At 35.4% G+C, this 22,056-nt stretch overlaps 3 protein-coding genes across 3 annotated transcripts; 1 reads left to right on the forward strand and 2 right to left on the reverse strand.

Moving 5' to 3' along the window:
* The first annotated feature begins 344 nt into the window (after positions 1 to 344).
* LOC113774621 (2-Cys peroxiredoxin BAS1, chloroplastic-like) lies at positions 345 to 4,759 on the forward strand. Its single transcript, XM_027319192.1, has 7 exons — positions 345 to 761; positions 2,205 to 2,279; positions 2,556 to 2,637; positions 2,785 to 2,864; positions 3,404 to 3,529; positions 4,181 to 4,294; positions 4,434 to 4,759. The coding sequence occupies exons 1-7, from the start codon at positions 531 to 533 to the stop codon at positions 4,548 to 4,550; spliced, it is 825 nt and encodes a 274-aa protein (XP_027174993.1). The 5' UTR covers positions 345 to 530; the 3' UTR covers positions 4,551 to 4,759.
* Positions 4,760 to 8,767: 4,008 nt separating this feature from the next.
* Positions 8,768 to 12,949, reverse strand: LOC113776377 (cytokinin riboside 5'-monophosphate phosphoribohydrolase LOG7). Its single transcript, XM_027321520.1, has 7 exons — positions 12,839 to 12,949; positions 11,637 to 11,734; positions 10,701 to 10,731; positions 10,473 to 10,572; positions 10,265 to 10,335; positions 9,304 to 9,447; positions 8,768 to 8,866 (listed from the first exon to the last, which is right to left on the reverse strand). Exons 1-7 carry the CDS (start codon positions 12,947 to 12,949, stop codon positions 8,768 to 8,770), a joined length of 654 nt encoding a protein of 217 aa, XP_027177321.1.
* Positions 12,950 to 19,038: 6,089 nt separating this feature from the next.
* LOC113776379 (protein EARLY-RESPONSIVE TO DEHYDRATION 7, chloroplastic-like) lies at positions 19,039 to 19,713 on the reverse strand. The gene has a single exon (XM_027321523.1). The coding sequence runs from the start codon at positions 19,711 to 19,713 to the stop codon at positions 19,039 to 19,041; it is 675 nt and encodes a 224-aa protein (XP_027177324.1).
* Between the last annotated feature and the right edge of the window lie 2,343 nt (positions 19,714 to 22,056).

Raw genomic sequence — 22,056 nt, forward strand, 5'->3', positions numbered from 1 at the left:
TATACACTGACAGTGCATACACTATTACCGTTGGATTCATGACATATATACAAAAATTAAATTTTAAATTCAAAATTTACATAGTTATTATTCATCTACACTGTCAGTGTAAGAAATATTAATCATTTAAATTTAGTGATTCAGGAGATTTTAGTTTCTAATTCTATTCCTCCTTTTCTACTCGGTGCTTTTTAAATCCGACCATTAGGGGAAAAAGTGTTAAAAAGTTGAAAAAAAAAAAAAAAAACAGAGAAGGCCCTAAGATGAGATCCCTGGTATGTATATGTCCTAATATGCATAACGACAGATGGCCATATTCCAATTATCCACAGCTCATTGGCACTCCCACCGACCAAGTACCAACCACCAAACCAATTCCCTGCTGCCTCCCACACTCGGCAAAATCCACTCAGTCCACAGACTTTCTACTCGAGACTTGAGAGTTGAGAGGGAGCCCCCGTTTTGGCCATCTCAAAGAACCGTCACTCCAGATTCTTCCATTTTCCATTCAGTTCCCATCCTCCACTCCAATGGCCTGCTCAGCGGCTTCAACAGCCTTGCTTTCATCATCAACATCCCCAAACCCCCCGAGGCCTTCCATTTCTCCCAAATTTTTTTTATCCTCTCAAACCCTATCCACTCCTTCCTCTTTCAATACCCTCCGTAAGTCCTCGTCCTCGTTCTCCTCCTTATCCCATGTCCCCTGTTCCTTCTCTTCCCGCTCTTCCTTCCCCAATCGCCGAAGTTTCGTTGTCCGAGCAGTAAGTTCTAAACCCGCGCATTTTCCATGTTTTAGATGCTTTTCTATGCCAGCTTCAGTTTTTCCTATTTTCGATATTTTGGCCGTCAAAAATTGCAAATTTTTTTTTTGTTTGTGGGTTAGGTATTATTGAGCTGATTTTGTAGGAAAGTCTTTTACTTGGGGCTGTGTATATGATTAAGTTCACTACTATCGAAGTAATATTACTTGTGTGTTTGCATAGAGATTTAAAGGTATTATCGCAATGTTTTTTTTGAATTTGTGCCAGACCTTTATTAGTGTCTTTTTAAAATTTTCTAATTCGTGAAGGGAACTTCTTGTGGCGAATGCTGAATTTTTATTTGGAGAGAGAAAAAAAAAAGAGATTTCAAACAGGGAGTGTCTTTGAGACAGATACATCTACCGATTTGCTAGTCTCAACTACTTTAGCTCAGTTGCTTGATGCACTGCATGGTGAAGTTATTGTACTCTCTCCAGAAACTTAGAGACGCGCTTTCAATTAGTTGCGCCAACGAAAGTGGTTTTTTTTATTTATGGTGTTAGTTTGTAGTATTAAGCAGCAGCAACTTGAGCAAAATTTGAACTCCAAGCTGATATTAGGACCCATAATGATGTTGCAACAACTAGTTTCGAGCATTCTTGTATTACCAGAAATAGCTTGTCAGTCACCACATTTAAGTTTAGTGTTTTCGTTTTTAAAAAGTTGAACTAAATTACAAATGGAATAAGTGAACGAAAATGGATTGCCCTTGGATTTCTGTCTTATATCCTAACAGTTCAGAGTTCTAAGAGCACACTAATAATTGAAGCAAAAGTCATACTGGGAGCAGGTTGTGTGGTTCTTAATGCCCACATTTGACACATTTAGCACCCGGAATTGACCTCAGATGCATGAGCTAGAGGTGTGACTTCATGGTTAAAATTTTAGGACGAGTGGCAGTAGTTTTTGCTGACCTCTAATCAAATCAAATTGCCTGCTGGTAAACATTTTGATGTCCAATTGTTTTACATTTTGAAGAGTAGAAACTGAAGCAGCAAGCACTTCCCTGGAAAACAAATAAGATCCACTGTAGATTATATCCTGTCCAACAAATATTCCTTTTGATATGACTAGGGAAACATTGCTTCGAGATTTAGCTTTTTACAGGGCTAAAAAAGAACATCATGTCAATGGTTCCTGTACTTTAGTTTACTAAACTACTGATATTTGTGAATTGCGGTGTCCTTCATGCTGGCCTCTGTTTGTTATAAAATATACTGAGAGTTTTGTTGCTAACTTGGCATTCATGGAAGCTGATATTTTACATTCTTACTTATTGTATTTTATATTGTTTCCAGTTTGTAAAATTGTGTACTTGAATACTGATACTTCAGACAGCGCTCTAACTTGTACCCAAATTTAGAGTCTGTGAATATAGTTCAAAAAGTGACTTTTTTCTCACAGAGTGAACTTCCACTAGTTGGAAATCAAGCACCAGACTTTGAGGCAGAGGCTGTTTTTGATCAAGAATTCATCAAGGTAAAATATATCTTAGAACAGCCATAAAAATAGGTTTTCTTCTTGTGGTTAGCAATTCTATTAATCACTTGTACTTCCAAATTTCATTAATATCTACTTGCACTTTGTCTTTACTGCAAATACCAAACACTTTGATTTGTAAATAGAGGGAAAGTAAAGGCAATAAACATTGTATTTTTACACAATTGATAGTTGTTCTATCTGCATGGCTAATCATGACATGGTTTGAAGCTTTGCACCTGAAATTACTCAAGCTTTGCTGCATTACTCTTGCAGGTTAAACTCTCCGAGTATATTGGGAAGAAATATGTAGTCCTTTTTTTCTATCCACTGGATTTCACATTTGTTTGTCCAACTGGTGAGTAACAATATGCAAAGAGATGTACAGCTATATTTGACATTTTCTAATCAGGAGTACACCATACTGAATGTTGTGCTATATGTCAAATAGATATAAGTTGTCAAATGTAGTTGTTTATGTCCTTCCATTTTGTTGTTTATGTAGAAATAACTGCCTTTAGTGACCGATACGAAGAATTTCAGAAGTTGAATACAGAGGTACTTGGTGTTTCCGTAGACAGTGTGGTAAGTGATGTTTCCACGATCTCTTGAAGATTCTTATGTCTAGAAAGTCTTCATTATGGAAAAACTTCTGCAAGTATGATGATCATTAGATACATGTTTATATTGATTCAAACTTTTCATCTCCGTTCTGTGTTGCTGAAATTTTGTTTTGTGTGTGTTTGTCATTCTAAAATTGAATATTTTGAGGTTTTTGTTAGTACTTGCAGTCTTGTCTAGCAAATTCAAGTATTAGTGGCCATAGAATTGCATGCAGTGGTGCTTATCCACATCCCATGGATGTTATGAGAATGTCCAGCCTTGGTGACAAGCAGAAATTTTGCCTAGTTCTGTTGTGTGTGGTGATTCACTACTCATGTTTATTATTAACTCAATTTTTACTGGCATTAGAATATATTTCAGATATTGGTTTCTTGCATAACTCGGCTTTGCTTGAGGTCTGAATTGCAGGATCACCTGGTTCTAACAATCGTATTGCACTTGTAGCACTTGCTGAAGATATTCTTGTATACTAAAATGAGTTTACTTTATTGTTCCCGTAGTTCTCGCATCTTGCATGGGTCCAGACAGAGAGAAAAGCTGGTGGATTAGGTGATTTGAAATATCCATTAATTTCTGATATCACCAGGTCAACCTCAGCAGCATATAATGTATTGATCCCAGATCAGGTATGTGTCTAAAGTCCTTTGGCTGATTCTTCATCCTGAGCACCACCACAAGCACTCCTAAGCTGGCAGAACGTGGTTTATGTGGGTGTTGGATGCAACTCGTGCCAGTCTGAGAAAAGTTTTTGACTTTTTGAAACTACTAAAGTACATAGGCCTAGAATAGAAACAAGGCGGGGGGACAATCAAATGATGACTTTAAGCTTGACTGCATGCTTATTTCCTTTAAACATGTTAAGCTTCAGGCTTCCATATTGTTTCTTCAGGAGAAAACTTGAATGAGCAGGCAGCTATTGGTAGATGCTGTTATTTGTTTATTCATTGTTTATTTTGATTATGTGGATAACATCATAAGATATCCATGATACACCTGTTGAGCATGATGTGGGGAGGCATCAGATATAGTTAAGAAACTCTTGTAATTTAGGCTGTCCTAATTTGTTGCATATGAAAGTTTTCTAGATTTTGTAATGAACACCTTACACTGAATTAGGGAAAAAAGGAGAGAGAGATTTATCCATTCAACTAATCTTTTGATTTGTAACTTTGCCTTTTGACTCTCAATTACAACTACACTAGTAATTTACAAGGTATGCAACTGATCGAGTTCTTATAGAGCATCATGACAAGACTTTTCTGCTCTTGGTATTTCAGGGAATTGCATTGAGAGGGCTTTTTATTATCGACAAGGAAGGAGTTATTCAACACGCAACCATTAACAACCTTGCAATTGGCAGGAGTGTTGACGAAACATTGAGAACACTGCAGGTAACCTTTTTGGGGGGTTTTCATTGTAGCTGAAGTCCACGTTAAAGAAAAATGCCTTGGTTGGGGTTGTGTGTTCAGTTTTTAACCTTTGAAATACTGAATACTTTTCGTACTTACTTTTTCTTGATTGTCCTTTTAGGCAGTGCAATTTGTTCAGGACAACCCAGATGAAGTATGCCCTGCTGGATGGAAGCCTGGTGAGAAGACCATGAAGCCAGATCCCAAGCTCAGCAAAGAGTTCTTCGCAGCAATATAATTCCGACTTGAGCCCTAAAAGACTCCATTGGGATCCGTGTCAATTTAACGAGATTGTAGAGAGTTTTGTGTAGTAACATTTGCTCAATGTCCCAATCATTATTAGAGTTTTGGAGCACTTTGTTTGAATAAGTGGGCTACCGTTGTGATCAGAATTAATATGAAGTGAATGTGTTTTGATAACTAATTTAGGGCCTGTTTGGAACTTGAGTTTTTTGGGAGTTTATCTAAAATTTTACTATAGTGCACTGTAGAAGTTTTTGAAAAAATTTTGTAGAAGTTTTTGTAAGGTAAAAAACTTTTTTGTAGAAGTTTTTGGAATGTGAAAAATTTTGTAAAAGTTTTTGTAAGGTGAAAAATTTTTTTTTTTCTTTTCCTTTTTTTTCTTTCTTTTTCTCTTTCTCTTTCTCTTTCTTTTTCTTTCTTTCCTTTTTCTTTTCTTTCCTCTCCTCTTCTTCTTCTTCTTCCTTCCCCCTCCCCCTTCCTCGTTACCTCTCCTCTGTCTCCCACCTCCAGCACCTCTGCCAGCACCACATCTGTTCTTCTTTTTTTTTTTTTTTTTTTGCTTTTCTCCTCTCCCCTCTTCCCTCTCCTTCCCCTGCCACCCCTTTCCTCCCCTCTCCCCTGCCACTCCCAAACTTTTCCGCCATTCCTTTCCTCTCCCCTCTGCCCGCCACCCCCTAGGCCCGCACCCCTCTCTCTCCCTCCCCCACCACCTTCTCTGCCCACTCTCCCCCTTTCCTCCCCTCTCCCCTCTCCCTTTCCTCTCCCTTCCCCTCGCACTCTGACGTCTGAGGAAGGCCGATAAGCCGATAGCTGTGCATTATTTTTTTTTTTTTGCTTTTTCTCTCCCTCCCTCCCCTCCCCTCCCCTCCCCTCCCCTCTTCCCCTCTCCCTCCTCCGCCCCCCTCCCCCTCCCCCTCCCCCTTTGTGATCTGGTCACGCGACTAGATTGCACCTAGCAAGAGGGGGAGGGTGGCGGGAGAGGAAGAGGGGAGGGGGTGAGGGTGAGGGACTCAAAATTTTTTTTTGAGGTTACCGGCACCGGAATAGGTGACCGGCGCCGGGAGAGGTGGTGGAGGTGGTGGCTGGTGTGGTGGGTTGGGTGAGGGAGGAAGAAAAGTTTTTGGGAAATTTTTTGTGTATAGATTTTTAAAGTGTGTAGGTAAAAAATTTTGGAAAGTTTTTTGGGATTTTTGTAGCAAAAGTTATTAAAAAACTAATAGCTAAAAAATTTGGTAAAAAACTAAGGTGCTAAACAGGCCCTTAATTATCTTGTCGAGCAACTACAATGCGTTTCAAGCCGGTCAAACAGTCTTGACAGGCAGCCCAACTTAAAGAAGCATTAGCAGCGTTAGTTGTTTTCTTCCGGTGCCTCGAACACCAACAGGTGTCCACCTACATCTCTTCGTTGCCAAAAATTAAAAGATAACAAATAAAAGGAACGACAAAAACCAATTTTCAGTAGAAATTGGCTGTGCAAACCTAAATGCGGGCAGCCAATTTTAATGGGCCTGCAACAACAATCTAATCTAAAGTTCGCGTTTCAACGTAATAGAGTTAGAATGTGATTTCATCAGTTTGCTGTGTGTTAATAAAAGAACGAAATTAGTAGCAGAGAAATAAAGAAAACAAGGTGAGGGATGGGTTTTCTTTCGAAATGATAGGATTCCAATAACCTAATTTAATCTAATTTAGGAAGAAGGAGAAGGGACTTGACATGGGTAGAAACTCCATCGAAGATGATCACTGAAAACCGTCACATATTATGATTAATTTTTGTGGAGGACAAGGGTCAAACCTTGATCTCCCGCACCACCAAGTCTTAGAAGGCTTGCAGTGACCACTGGGCCTTTGGTGAAGGATGGTTGAATGTCTAGTTTTACCCAATTTGTTCAGTAATATGCTGCATAATAAGTGACGGAACTTAAAGATAAGACAGGGCCGGGGCCAATTTGACATGTGTAGCAGCTATCTTTGACTGTTCTTGTTTTGCCCAATCCATTACCATCCATAATTGTAAATCAATTTTTTTTGGCCCTTTTTGGGAATATGTTCGTGTAAGTAAATTTAAGCACTAAGTTGTACAAATATGTTCTCTTGGCCAACTCCAAAGTTCACAGGATTTTGGTAGGTCACCTGTATAAGAAGAAAAACATTCCATCCCAAATCGTCAGCAACTTTGACTGATTTTGAGTATGGATTACGAAGTGTCGACATAATCGCAAATCACACCACAATCCCGTTTTAAACGCCTTTGCCCCTCACGAGTTACGCTCACCAGAATCAAAAGAGCAACTTCAGAAGTCAGGTCTTTTCCTTTTCCGGCCTGAATTGCAGAATCTCATGTCCACACGGGATTTTCTTGATCTATCTAACCGTGTACAACAGGGAATTGTTTATCCTAACTTTTCTTAATAGCTATAAGGCGCGCCATCGATCATGATACTTGGATTAGTTGACCAAAGTTTTATTTAGCGCCTGAGGGATAGATTCGCCGGATCTCTGATGGATCGCATAAAATCTCTAGAAGATACAGATACAGATAGGGAGGGAGAGCATGTGGCTCACAGGTCGGATTTATTACTCCGGCGGGGAGAGTTCGGTTGTTATTTGGTAAAGAACCAAACTTTACCCCATCTGGTTCTGGTTGGAGTTGGATGATACTTCGTAATCATAACAAAATTAGTTTATTATTAATTATCAAAATTTAAGCATGTACTGTTATTTTCTTAATTCCCACTGCACTATTTTAATTTGATGAAGGATTGACCAAGCACAAACTATATATTATGAAGCAAGCATCGTGATCAATTATTCTACAGTTGCTTGCATGACTCAACAAAATATTTTTCGAGCATCCATCATTTGTAGTTTCAAGGTACATTTCCACGAGAAGAAGCCAACCCAGTTTTTTAGTCTCTGCTGTCTAGGAGAATTTCATATTCTGGTCTAACTATTTTGGAGAGATGCCAGTACAGCCTAAGCTAAATAAACGTACGGTCTGTGTGCATTCCAATTTTCTGAGTTCTGCTTTTGTTAAATGAGAGTTGCCCGGGGCTAGAAATGAATCAAGCCAATTTCCCGAGTTTTAGTTTAATGGAATCGAGTTCGACTCAATTTCATGTAATTCGAACTTAACGAGCTCTAAACGTAAAAACTTAAATTTAAGTTCAAGCCTAGTCGAACTCAAATAAAAATAAAAAATTTAAATATATATATTTTTAAAATAGATAAAATAGATATTTCACTTTATTAATATTAATAATAAAACTTATTAAAAATACATAAACTCGAACTAGTTCAATGGACCAATAAATCAAGTACAGAAACATTTGACTCGAATTGATTGGCATGTCAACTTATGCCGACTAAGTTGACCGAACTCGATTTATTTACTGCCCTATAGTAGCCCTTCGTCTGTCCATTCAGAATTTGTAATTTAGTAAATCAGTGTTTGAAATGTCTTCTATTTCACTTTATTTACACATTATTCACATACACTGATTTACTTGCATCATCAACACATTTTTCAATCGCCTTTCTATCCCACATATATCATATACTTTTTTATAAAATTATCTCAAATAATTTACAATCCAAACACACCCTCGACTGACTTGGACGCCTGGTCCTGGCTGACGACAATAATATCATTATCCTTTGAAAAAATAAATAAATAAAGCGATCCTTTTGTGCGTCAAGGCCACCAAATATGAAGGCAGAAAAGTGTTACTAAACGATTGGGTTGCCAACCACGAGGCTCGGCGCGATAGACAAATCCTTGACAGTTGCTATCAGAGTATTTCTTTTATCCCTGCTAACTTCGTAATAGGATCCTAAAACAGTGATCAACTCAAGCAGCTAGCAAAACACGGGGACAGAATTCTACGATATCATCATCTGTTAGGCAGTTACAGAACATATATATATATATATTAGTTGCAAAAGATACAAGTTGATGATTGATTTGACTAAAAGACACAGCTTGGACAATGGATTCCTTGATGGATCCACAAAAAAGACAAGGCACTGTATAAAAGAGCATTTGAATCGCTGCAAGTAGAGACACAGGATGTTCTTGTACCCTGTCTGAAACCTACGGCTTTATCCACCGTATGCGTAGTAGTTACTATGATGTATTCATATCATCTTTTTATATGTACCCAAAATGCAAAACCAAAAGAGATGAAAGTCCTCCCAAGGCTTCAGCTTGCATTATATAGGAATTCCAGAGCCCGGTACGTAATTATTAAGTCTATCCATCTCCTCCCAGGTCAATTTCGATGTGATCTCATCATACTCCGGAACATATTCCTGATGATCAAAGGAAATCAAGAATTAGTACAGCTTAGGAAACCATACAATTCAACCGTAGAAAGTATCCTTGCCTGGTCAATCATATCTTTCAATCAGTAAAACTTTAAAAAAATTAGCCGACAGAAAAGCGAACAAAAGAAAGTGAACTACCACTTTATAAGACCACTAGTGTCTGAAGTTACCAAGTCAGTCATACTGGGGATCCTCGATGACATTTAGGAACAAATTCATTCAATTCTTCATGTGGGTCATAATCATGATCCAAAAAGACTTAAAGGGCAAAGACTGCTGCTTAGACAGTTACATGTATGTGGCCCTCCAAGTCAAGGCTGGAGAAAAATATGCATCTCGCGAATCATAATTCTGCTCTCAGCTTTTCTATGGGGTTTTTTTTTTTTTTTTTGGGGGGAACAGTTAATATTATAACAGGCTACCTCAAGCTCTCTGACCAACTCCTTGGCCGTAGGAGCAGACACGATTATGCGACGTGCAGTTGGAGAGATAAAGCCTTCATCCACGGCCTTATCAATAAAAGACAACAAGGAATTGTAGTAACCATCAACATTCAGAAGCCCCACCTGCATTAGTATTTATCAAATGGTTAGTGAATAGATTTGGTCAGTGGTTAGTGAATAGATTAATAGTTACGTTGTTAAACCACGAAAGCATAGCTTAACACCTATTGTTGACATGTATACACCTTTCCTCCCGTTCAAATGGAAGGAAATCTATGGTCTACTACAAAGATGCCCTGATTAATTAAAATGCAAAATCTACATATCTTTCCATGTGAACCGGAAACAAGTACCACATGCGTTGATACCTTTCTTGCTGCATTCCATTTGATAAGGATCATTGACCAGAATCCCACAAACAAGCTTTTCAAGTATTCAGAACTCAAGAAGGATGGCATCACAAAAAAGACTATGAGAATGACGTGCTGCGAAACACGAAAACATGCCATGTCAGGCTGTGGAATTTTTCAAACTGCTTTTTCGGTACATTATTGATTTTGAGGTTCAACACCAAAGAAAAAAAAAATGTCATAATTCCACAAGTCGAGATGGCTTAGAGATTTTATGGCTGATTAGAGAAAGTTAAATAAATGTCATCATTTTCTTTTGAAATATTCAGCTTCTTTTGGGTATAAGAACGATTTCGTCAAAAGAATTTGCTTTCAAAAGTATGATTATAGCATTAAGATTTCCAACAGAAGATGATCATTTCACATTGAATGGGAAAGTTGGTCCTAAAAATCTCCAACTTTTACAGCCAAGTTATTCACACTCATTATATAGTAGTTAAGCATACACAGAAAATTCATCATCAACAATACCTGCTTCGAACCCATATTTACATTAGCCACTGAGATAATAAATAGAAATAGAGGCTTACGGGTTTACGGTGGATGCCAAGCTGAGCCCATGTGATGACTTCAAGCAGTTCTTCTAATGTACCATATCCACCTATTATCGACACAATTCAAATGTCAATCCATTTTTTTTTTTTTATTTCTAGTTACCTTCCTTCTGTCATACTACTGCATCTTCCAGCTTTCAATAGTGTCAAACTTCACGAAGAGAAATTACAGTAGAAGTAGTACCAGGAAGGGCAATGAAAGCATCTGCTTGCCTGACCATCTCAGCCTTCCTCTGATGCATATCGGACACGGCTCTCACTTCCCCAATTTTCTCACCAGTTATCTGTTGTACATTTCATGAAAGCATTACCCCAAATCAAAAAAAAAAGGGATGGTTGGAAACATCATAGGAATAAAACATTTTAGCCAAAGCTTGCAAAGAAAAAACTTATTTAGAACTCGTTATCATACCTCTCTTGGCATGAGAGTCCTTGGGATGACTCTGCATAAGAAGCAACACTGCTTTCATTACACAACCATTTTTACGCAAGTGCTATTTGGAGAATGCTATGATAAAATCAAGGAGAAGCCCTTGTCAATTCTGGTAATTTAAAACTGATCGACCAATCAGTGAACACACGCATATACATATACATATACATCATTTATTGTGGCTATACAGCCTACAGGCGGCAGAAACCTTTTGTGAAGTCCTAACCCAGCAGACTGATCATGTGAAGTTGTCTCTTTCTGTATTTAAGTATAAGTCTCAATTTAGGGAATGCTTGAATCTGTGCACAAAAGGTTTCACCCACGGAACAGGGAAGGTTTTCCTTCTTACTGGAAGTTCTATTGGCAGTGGACTGACAATGTATCAGACCAAAATATGGGATCACAGCTTTACCGATTGTAACTGCCCAAAAGCACACTAATATACTAATCCACTAGCTAGGTAAAGTTGTTTTGGGAAGCAGTTTAGACAAGATGGGTAGTACCTTTTACTGTATGTTAGTACTTACCTTGTTCTTTTGCCATCAAAAGACTAGTACTGACTTCTAAAACAAGTGACCTTTTTGTTATCTACAACAAAAACCAAAGGAAATGCGGAGGGGACAAAATAATTCGACACCAGCATTTGATCCCATGAGGCCTGCCTTTGGGTAGCAAGATTATCATTAATTTTCTAGAGAACTTGCAAGTTTTTTGCATGGTTTTAAGAACGAAAACATATAGAAACCGAGCCACAGTAACCCATTGCACAGAACACAAAGAAAGATAAGAATTATGAGGGGTAAATTATGAAATGGCTTTTGGAAAACTTCACCTTTACTTGACATTCAAACAAGAAAGGCTTTAAATATCTTTTTAGAGGGAGAGAGAGATACATATACGACTGAGGAGGCGTACCCTAGGACATGGCGCCCGCCATCATGAACTGCCTGCGAAACAAGACCCATCAGACCCACGCTTCCACCTCCATATACCAAATCAATCCTTCTCTCCACCTTCAATTTAATACCACATCGAAAATCACAAACTCGTCAAACACGTGTCACAAACACACAATACCGCATTTTGCACACTCATCATTATCATATGCTTATGAAAATTGTTTTACTACCGACCTGATTTTATGGAGTAATACTACTACAACTTAGAAAACCTGTAGAGTAACTTAAAATCATGGCAACAAGAAGGCGGTGTAAAATAGTTTAAAACCCCCGCTTTACTAGGTTTCTGAAATGATGTGCATGCAAAAATTTTTTTCTTAATTTCTGAAGAAAAAACACGTATAGTTAAAGTATATGCAAGAGTGCATCAGGTCCAGGGGAAAAAAAAAAGCAGAGCAGTATTGTGGTACCTATTATGCTATAGCAGTATCAGGAGCATATTATATTCTGCAGGCCATAAACTAGAATCACGGAGGGTGTGCAAGGGAGGCTAGCTTAGCTAGTGGTGGAGTTGCCCAAGAAGAGAACCACGCCTAAACGAGTCATGATACCAAGATGGCACGTTCGGCTCCCTTAGGAATAACAGGTTTTTTTTAAAAGAAAAAAGAAACTCAATAATCAATATCACTGCTCCATAAAACTAAGATCATGCAAGAAGGCTGCTCAACTGACAGAAAGGTTACAGCTAGCAATCTCTCCACCCCTGCTCCCCACTCTCTCTCTCTCTCTCATGCCGAACATCACATAAACCCTAAACCTTCCCACCTTTCATTTCTGAGACTATATGTATGTTTGTTGAGAATGAAAGATGAAACGCCAAAGACGTTGGATAAAAAGCAGAGGACAAAGGATAAGAATATGCACTAATATTTTGGAAGAAAAATGAACTAAAGGTGATAAATAATGAACCGAACGATTTAGCGACAAACAACTACTAGAACCCTGAATCAAGGATTGAAAACTGATAATGGATTTTTAAGGGGTTGGGTATGATATGCGTTTGCCGACCCAAAATGAAGAAAAACACTCATGCGTACGAACCTAAAATGAGTTGCATCTCACGGAGTTGTGGTGTTTGGGATTCAAGACTCAGAATCTCACACACAAAAAATATAGGAGGAAGAGGGTGAAAATGCATGTGCTAGTCTTAAATGTTACCAGTTCTTTTCCCAACTCAACAGCAGCCTCTTGATAGCTGGCTTTCTTGCCCGAACAGCTTCCGCAGTAGACACATATTCTCTTGAACCTCGATCTTTTCTCTTCCTCCATTAGTTCTCTGCTGATACCTCTCGAGAATGATTCTGGTGAATGATGGGAGGGAAAAGTAGTCCGAGAACGAGAACAAAGCAGCGAGTTTTGGGTCGTTGTTGATTGATGGTGGTGTTAAACCTTTTATACTCTCACAGAAGCCTCACCTCACGCACTGTATCGTACAGAATGGAGTAATAGTAATACCTGGGGGCCCCCGGGTTGGGGTTTGTTGGTCGTTTAAAATTTTCAGAATTAAACTCTGTGGCCCCGTTTGGAGCCAACTACCATGTACTGCAATTGGATGTTGGAACTCCCCGGTTTCTGTACATTCCACTTAGTTTCCAATTATTTTATTGTGTTTCTTCCAGTTGGAGGATACAAGTAAATCTGCATTGCGTCCGTGTCCGCGAACCATGTGAGATAGTTAGTCTCCTGTTAATTTTGGGATAATTTCAGAAACCTCCCTTAAGGTTTCATGAAATGTCGTCATTTATCTCCCTGAGGTTTTCAAAATCGCGTTACTCTTAAAGTGATAGCGGGATCATATGCCAATATCAAATGTGAGAAATTGTCAATAATACTTTCATATTTAAATTTTCTAAACTTGTTTTTCTATCTCTGAATTTTTTGCTTTTCTTTAACAATTTCTATACATACATACACATACACGCACAAATATATATATTTATAATCGAATTGGAAATGACAATAAAATATAGGATTTTAGGATTTGATCAATGAAATATTCAGCGCATTCGAAGATGAATAGCTGTAGGTTCTTTTTTTTCCTTTTTTGCGTTTCACAACAATATTTATCTATTTCTTATTTATTTGTTCCTATTCATGTAGAGTACAAGAGAAATGAACTAATTGAAACTTTGGACTTTGCGATTTTGCAAATTCCTACTTTTTCTTTTCATAATAAAATTTTCATCTTTCACACCTATAAAAAAGTCGATCTATTTTGAGTAAATTTTGTGTATGATATTGAAATTGAATTTCATCTATTACTTAATTTTTTGCTCAAATGTATGAGTTTTACGTGTTAATTGCCTTCAACACTGTGAAGGGTTTTATTTGTAAAAATTGTTTAGAGAATAGTATTTGCTTTTCATTATCTCTCTCTGCTATAAAAGTGACTATTGGCTATAACATAAATCTTTATTAATTTTTATCCTCTCACTTTTAAGATGGTCTCAATTCAATACTTTTTTTCTTGGTTTGTAAAACGTTCATTTTTTATATAGCCAAGGGGTATTAAGGGTACTAAACTAATCTCTCTCCTCAAACATGAATTTTTTTAATATTACTTTTGATTAGAATGACTGACAATGTTACCAAAAATGTCAATTCGAGAGATGCTAAGTGAGATTTTGAAAACCTCGAGATATCTAATTGATCTTTCATGAAACCTCATGGGAGGTTTATGAAATTATCCCATTAATTTTCTTGCATATTTTTATGATCCAAACCAAGTGAGTGGTTTTCTAAAAACTCTAAATCCACCTAAAACCAGAGTTTATTGCCAAAATAACACTATTGTTAAAAAATATTCCCAATGTGATTTACTTTCAAAATTTATTCCCATAATGATGTTATTGTTGTCATCTAGTTATCCTGATTACCATGCACGATAATAAGAAAAGAAAGTTCAAATCTAATTTATAGTATCCAACATAAACTAAAAATTTAAAATTTTTTTATTACAGAGGCACAAGAAGATTGCATAACTTTTATAATTTCTTTATAATTATTTAAAATAAATTCTACCATTATTGACCTTGCTATTATTGGGCTCTAATTTTTTCAAAATGTATCAAACCTATTGCATATATATTTTTCAAAAAATAAATTTTAAAAATACAAAAGTTGCAACAAAAATTTCAACAAAAATTGTAAGCAATTAAAAAACTTCAAGACTATCATATTTATTTATGTTATCATTCCTACTCCTTAAAAAGACACGAGAATAATTTTCATATGCCTTAAGATTATCAACTCGAGAAGCATATTTTTTAGATGCTGTTAATATAAATATTGACTTCTTAGAATTACGAGTGTGTTTGGATTGAAGATTATTTCACTTTAGTTACACCTTATTTACACACACTGACTTGCTTGTATCATCAACACATTTTTCAATCACCTTTTTATCTCACATACATCATATCAAAAAAAATGCTACAGTAAAAATATCTCAAATATATGTTTGACAAGGGAAAGATAATGAAACAAAAAAATGCGAGAAGATTTAGAAAAAAAATTGGAGAAGATATTAGATGGAAAAGAGAAATGGAATGTGTTTTTATCTCCATCCTGACACATATGCTGCCTAAGTGGCAAAAAAAGGATTATAAAGGTATTAAATTATAAAAATAGGTTACTTTGGGTATATGTTTTGGAAAAAAAGTTATTTTGGCAATAAACTCCCTAAAACCATGGGTTTGTTTGAATAGTTTACTATTTGCACAAAATTATCTACTTCATAAACATATTTTTCAATAAATTTTTTTATTTCACATATATCATATTAAAAATATACTGTAACATTTTAAAAAAAGTTATCCCAAATAATCTAGAAAAATCACACATCTACAACTTGATTTTTATATAATTTATTTCTAACACGTGAACAGATTAATTACAGCATTGATTCCTAGCCTTGAGAAATTAGAATGAGGATGCACCATTTATTGATTTGAAAATTTATACTTTAAGCTTGTAACTCGTCCGCAAACACAAAACTATGAATTTACGGTAAGCTTGTATAAATAAAGGGGGGTAAAAGACTTAAGCTTGTATGAGTTTTTTTTTTTTCAACCTTTACATCCTTTCTCACACCTGTCTCATTTTTTACTGGTAGGCATAGGATGTGAACCACATGCTCAACAGCAGAAAAGATTCTAATCATTCTCTCCTAGTCACTGGACTGACCCTAATACAAGAATTAAGATCCTTTATGTTTATTTATTTGGAAAGCAATTTTTTAAAGAAAAATTATTACGTTTTTCGTGAACACATTATTCAATATTATTTTAATCTCACATGTATCAAATAACTATAATAATTTTTTTACAAAAAAAAAAAAAAGGCAATCCAAACAAACGGTTAGATCATACCACATAACATGAATTCAAATTTAAAATTCAAATCATGTACATATAATATACATTCAAAGTTGTTAATGTAAAAAATCACTGCACTGTCAATGCATAAAAAGTTAATTATTCTTTTATTTCCTTAACCACAGTAAACATTGAAATACTCCTCACGCAATAGTTCAAGCAAAACATACTTTTACATTCGACCCAATATCTTAAGGTTCATTTTCGGCTTACAAAGGGTTGCGGGCATAATTGGGACTTAGCCCAAGCAATTTTTTTCCTGTCTTTAGGCCTTGTTCGGCAGACAAGTTTTTTGTCAAGTTTGTCTGTTACAAGTTTTTAAAAAACTTTAGCGACAGTAACTTAAAAAAATTTCTCAAAATTTTTAAACTATACACTTCAAAATATTAAAAAAAAAACACATTTCAAAATTTTTTAAAAAAACTTCTACAATAAACTACAGTAAAGTTTTAGACAAATATCAAAAAAATTCGCTTGCCAAACGGAACCTTAGTTATGGAAACCAATGGAAGCGTTCAGATAGAGATTATTTGGAATAATTATTGTAATACTTTTTATGATATGATTTATGTAAGATAAAAAATAATAAAAAATATATTTATAACATAAATAAAAAAATTTTAAAATAATTTGTATATCCAAACATGCACCTTGTATTTTTGTACCATTGAATCTTGGCGTTGATAAAAGATTAAACTAGTACCGGTTGAAATTGGGGTTAAAAGCATTAGCTAATTTAGTGGATGTAATTAAGCAGCGTATAAGACGTATCTACCATTGAAATTCGTCAATTTGCAATGTAGCGAGATTTACTAGTAAGGGGCTGGCTGACTTCATATGTTGAAAAATCAGAAAAAAGAGTCAAAACTTTCATATTCAGATTGAAATCTATTCAAAATTAACGTTTACTAACATTGTCCTTTGTTTTTGTTGATTAGGAAGCAAAAGAGAATTTACCTTGTAATCGACTTCCCTGCACTTTTGACCCAATCAATGGGAATAAATTAATCTAGCATCAAGGAGTACATATACGCATATATAAGGATAATATCAGAAACCTCTTATGAGATTTTTCTTAATATCACTTAATATTTCTTAAAGTTTTAAAAATATTATTTACCTCAATTTATTATTTATGTAACAAATGGTTAAAAAATTCAAAAATATCCTTTTGCTTACTTTGCTAAATAAAAATACTCCTAGTGGACTTTGGTTATTTCAACAAAAATCATCACCTAAACAATAATTTTTAGTAGTATCAATACATCATAAAGTTTTAATTCATAAAAATACAAATTTAGAAAACAAATGAGATATTTGTACAGAAATATACTAGCATCAATTCAACTCTATATGCTCAAAATTAATTTTTTATTAACCTTAATTTTTTTCCCAATCCCTTCTCAACCAGTGGCTGAAACTTTCATGTTGTATTAAATCATTATAAAAGTTAATTCAAAATAAATAAAGAAATTATAAATCACTCCATCACAATCATAAAAAAAAGATAAATAATATCTAATTTACTATAATTTATAAATAAAAATTCTATAGTCATTCAAAAACAAAAACATGAGTAAGACAGAATATTGAAGAAAAGAGACGGAGAAGAAATTGTCTCTTTTTTGTAGTGAAAAAAGGGTATTTTATTTATTTTTATATTTTATCTCGATTTATTTGATAGGTGAATTATATATTATGTGAGGATTAATATAATTATTTTGTAATTATTAATGGGAGATAAGTGGTACTTCAAAAATTTTAGAAGTGCAATACATATTATATCAGAAAAAACCTCACAGGAGGTTCCTCATTAATGGGTGACGTACCTCTCATCTATTTAGTCTCGGCACCTAAAGATGATTCTCTGCCCTTTTTATCGTACTCGTTGCAGCTCACGTGTGAATCATTCCCTGGGGGCCGCCTCCACTCTATTCTTTGATTTTTACGATAATGTATACCAGTACAACATGTGACCTGTATGACGCGACAAGTACTCCATATGCACCCTACATAGTACTCTATATGTACCATCACGCCACTTTGTGGTGTTCTGGACTTCAATTTTTGTTTACAGTTTCAAGAAGAAATGCACAATAAAAAAGGATGATATCTTAGATACACTAACAGTACATATATTATCACAGATACATGAACAAAATTTGATTTTAAATTTTAAATTTAGATGAGTTGTTATGTATTTAATGGTGATAATGGAAGTGTTTGGATAGTAAATTATTCCAAATAGTATTTCGCATGTATCATAAATATATTTTTCAATACATCTTTTTATATTTTTAATCGCATTTTTATTTTGTATACATTACATCACAAAAAATGTTACAATAATTATTTCAAATAATATTTTATCCAAACAAACCCATTAATATATACACCATCAGTATATAAAAAAAATTAATTCTTAAAAAAACACAATTATTCATTCACAATATTTCGTTATTTTTTTCACTATAACAAAAAAAAAAGGTGAGATTTTAAAAGTAAAAAATGAGAACTTGAATTCAGCATTTTTAAAATTTTTTGAGTTACAATTGCAATCACTTGACTAAGGTTTACCTAACCACCAACATATGAATAGCTATAGCCAAAAAAAAAAAAAAGAGTAAAAAAATTGATGTGACGTAGATAAACCTCTTGTTTTCTTTCTTGAGATTACTTTTTCAATGCAGATAAAAAGTTGAGTTACCAAAATGATCACGTTGACAAATTTCTATAATATAAGATGTGACATGTATGATGTGTTCTTTAGTTCTCGTTATAGGCCCATTTTTCTTTTCAACTAAATTCAGTTTAACTATCTTAGCAGGTCCAGCCTCCATCCTTAATCATTTTTAAAAGAGGAAAAAACCTGGGGAGCCCTTAAACTATTGTCGTTGTCAACTTTTGGCCCCTTATCTAAAATTTGTTTCCGATTGATCCTTAAACAATTAAAAATGCATACTTTGAGGACTTCCGATGACTTTAAGCACAAATCTGACCGGAATTAAAGGGCATTTTTGTCTCTTCAGCCGCCCCTTTCTCCGCCACCTTCCCCACTCTAAATGCACTGTACTTCTCCAATACCCCATCCAACTCCCTCAACAATCCTTCCTGCCCTTTTGCAACGATTGTCAGCCCATAATTCAAAACATTCTCTTCACTCCACACACCGTCAGTACTTTCGGGTGGGACTCGTAAAGTGAAAAAATAATGGGATTCGTCAAGCTTGACTGCAGCTTCATCTTTAGCCAAGGGCCACTGAATTTTGTCGTCGATCCTAGCGAGCACCGCCACGACGTTATCACCCAGCCGGAGCATAACGATTGAGAGTTGTCCATTTGCCAGCTCAACGCTCTGCTCTTTATCAATCAAATGCAGTATAGCACCTGGGATTTTGATAATTACTTCCTCGGATGACTCAAAAGCTATGTTCCTCTGACTGCCCGGACCCTGCTGAATCTCAACTTGAACATCGTGGTTGTCGTCGTCCGGAAAGAGATTTTGGGCTAGATCTTTCAAATCAATAGAAGGGTAGAGAGATGATGAGGAGGAAGACGAAGTGGGTCTTCTTTGATCTGCGTTCGGTAAGAGTTGTGAAGTAGATTCTGGATTTGATTCGATCATTTCTGGGTAGAGAGACTTGCTTGATTTAGACATGGTTGATTTCTTGAATTTCCGGAGGAATATTTTGCTCCGAATTCAATTTTGGGTATGTATGAGCTAGATGGAATATTATTGCTTGAGATTTTGCCAAAGGGATAATTTTAGCTGGGGTTGTTACTGTATTTAAATGAGGAATTAACGAGTACAATAAGAAATGAAAAGGAGAGGAAAGGGCGAGGCGCGGGGAGTCTGTGTTGGCCTATTCTCTCTTCAGGGTGAAGTCTTGCGAGAATATGAGTTGACATGAACAGACAAAAATGCCCTTTAATTCCGGTCAAATTTGTGCTTAAAGTCATCGGAAGTCCTCAAAGTATGCATTTTTAATTGTTTAAGAATCAATCGGAAACAAATTTTAGATGAGGGGCCAAAAATTGACAACGACAATAGTTTAAGGGCTCCCCAGGTTTTTTCCTCTTTTTAAAACCTCTTTTTTCTTAAAAAGGGTTCGCCGTTCCCACTTGCATATACAGTGGACTATAGAAAAACTACCGGCTGTTTTATCTACTACTACACTATTAGAGAATTTCTGCACTGCTGACAATTTGTACTGACTACTGTAGAGTAGCTAATGGTGGAATGTGGGACAAGGGCTGCAACCGTTTATGCCGATTGTGATTTTGATTACACACGATATAACTTTCTTTGCACACGACGTAACTCTAGAATAAATTTTTATGGATCTCACACACGACATGAAAATCGAATTACAAGATGTGATCTGAGCCGCACAAAATTTTTTGACCAAATCATGACCGTCAACTGCCAGGAACGGTTGTCCTGCCCATTTCCGTGGAATGTGGCCGGTGATTCACTAGCAATAAGGGAAGAGGTTCCACCATTGTGTTTTTCTAGTACGAAACTAGTTTTATTTATATTATAATAATGTTATAATGTAGAACTTGATAATGTCAAAAGTAAATCACAATTCGTTAGGTGATTTACTCACCATCACAAAAATAAGTACACGTTTACAGACTTGATAATTTTACCTATTAAAAAAAACTGTAAATTTGGGCTTTTAAGTACACATTTACGGACTTTTGGTACAAGTGGGCACTGTCGATGCCATTTTCTACACCATCTTCATTGTTCATGCGACTAGAACTATCCATTTTCATGCCCAAAAAAGATGAAAAAGAAAAAGCAAGAGGCTTTATGCCTAATCTTCAAAAGTAGTACTATCTTTCTACACTACGTTTTTGTCCGGCGATTTCCCCAATTTTGACCTTGTAAAATGAGTAGTAATTTAGGGGCTAAATAGATAATAGATTCACTGAGTGTGTTTGGATTGCTAAATTATCTCAAATAATATTTTGTTTGCATCATAAGCACATTTCTCAATTCACCTTTTAATATTCACAACTATTTTTTTATCGCATGTGCATAACATCACAAAAAATACAACAGTAATTAATTCAAATAATACTCTATCCAAAGACACTCACTATTTTTTTTTATAAACAGATAATTTTTATTAATAAAACAGCACTAAAACATATTAATAGATAAAACAGCACTCAAGCAGCCACTAATGTTAATAATTACATCATCCATACGTCACACGTATAAGAAATAGAAGAAAACTTCATTTTAACCCGAAAAAATCAACAAAACATATTACGTTTAACATCAAATTGTCGCAAATTAATTATAGATTCGCAATCATTAGTGTATCTTAGCGTACTGATGAATTATGACTTTAGGAGAAGAGCTTTTGTGTCGTGTACTCAGGAACCGCGATTAAGTAGACTGGCTTGTTTACAAAACTTCAACTTAGGATCTTTAAGAATCCATCCTTTACAAAAGATTATAAGCTGAAGAGCAGAAAAACAAATTTAAACGGACTTGACAAGTCTATGCCACCAACTTTCAAAGTCACCCCGTATCAAAGACGGTACATCTCTGCTATTAAAGATATAGTAGTATATAAACGAGAACTTATGGGATATTTAGGTATTCGTGAAAATATTTCAGAACGATTATCTTAGCTCAGAATGGTTTAAAATTTTGTTTGATCAACTGAAAAGAAAAATATTTGTCCCACTTTTAAAATTTGAAATTCAAGTCTAATCGTGGCAGGAGAAAAAAAAAAAAAAGGAGGGTTGAATTTATAATTGCATAGTCGACTATCATGAGTGATTAGCCAATTGTTTAAAGGTTTCATTTGAATATACAACAAAATTTGCTGTGGAAAGTGAGGCTAAATTCGGTACGTAGTTGAAGAAAGGCCTTGTTTGGATTGCCGGTTTCCGTCGAAAAATTACATCATTTTTCGTGATCATATTTTCCTATTACCTTTTTTCCTCACATACATCAAATCGCTACAGTAATTTTTTC

This window comes from Coffea eugenioides, chromosome 6 (assembly GCF_003713205.1).
Source record: "Coffea eugenioides isolate CCC68of chromosome 6, Ceug_1.0, whole genome shotgun sequence".
NCBI classification, from domain to species: domain Eukaryota; kingdom Viridiplantae; phylum Streptophyta; class Magnoliopsida; order Gentianales; family Rubiaceae; genus Coffea; species Coffea eugenioides.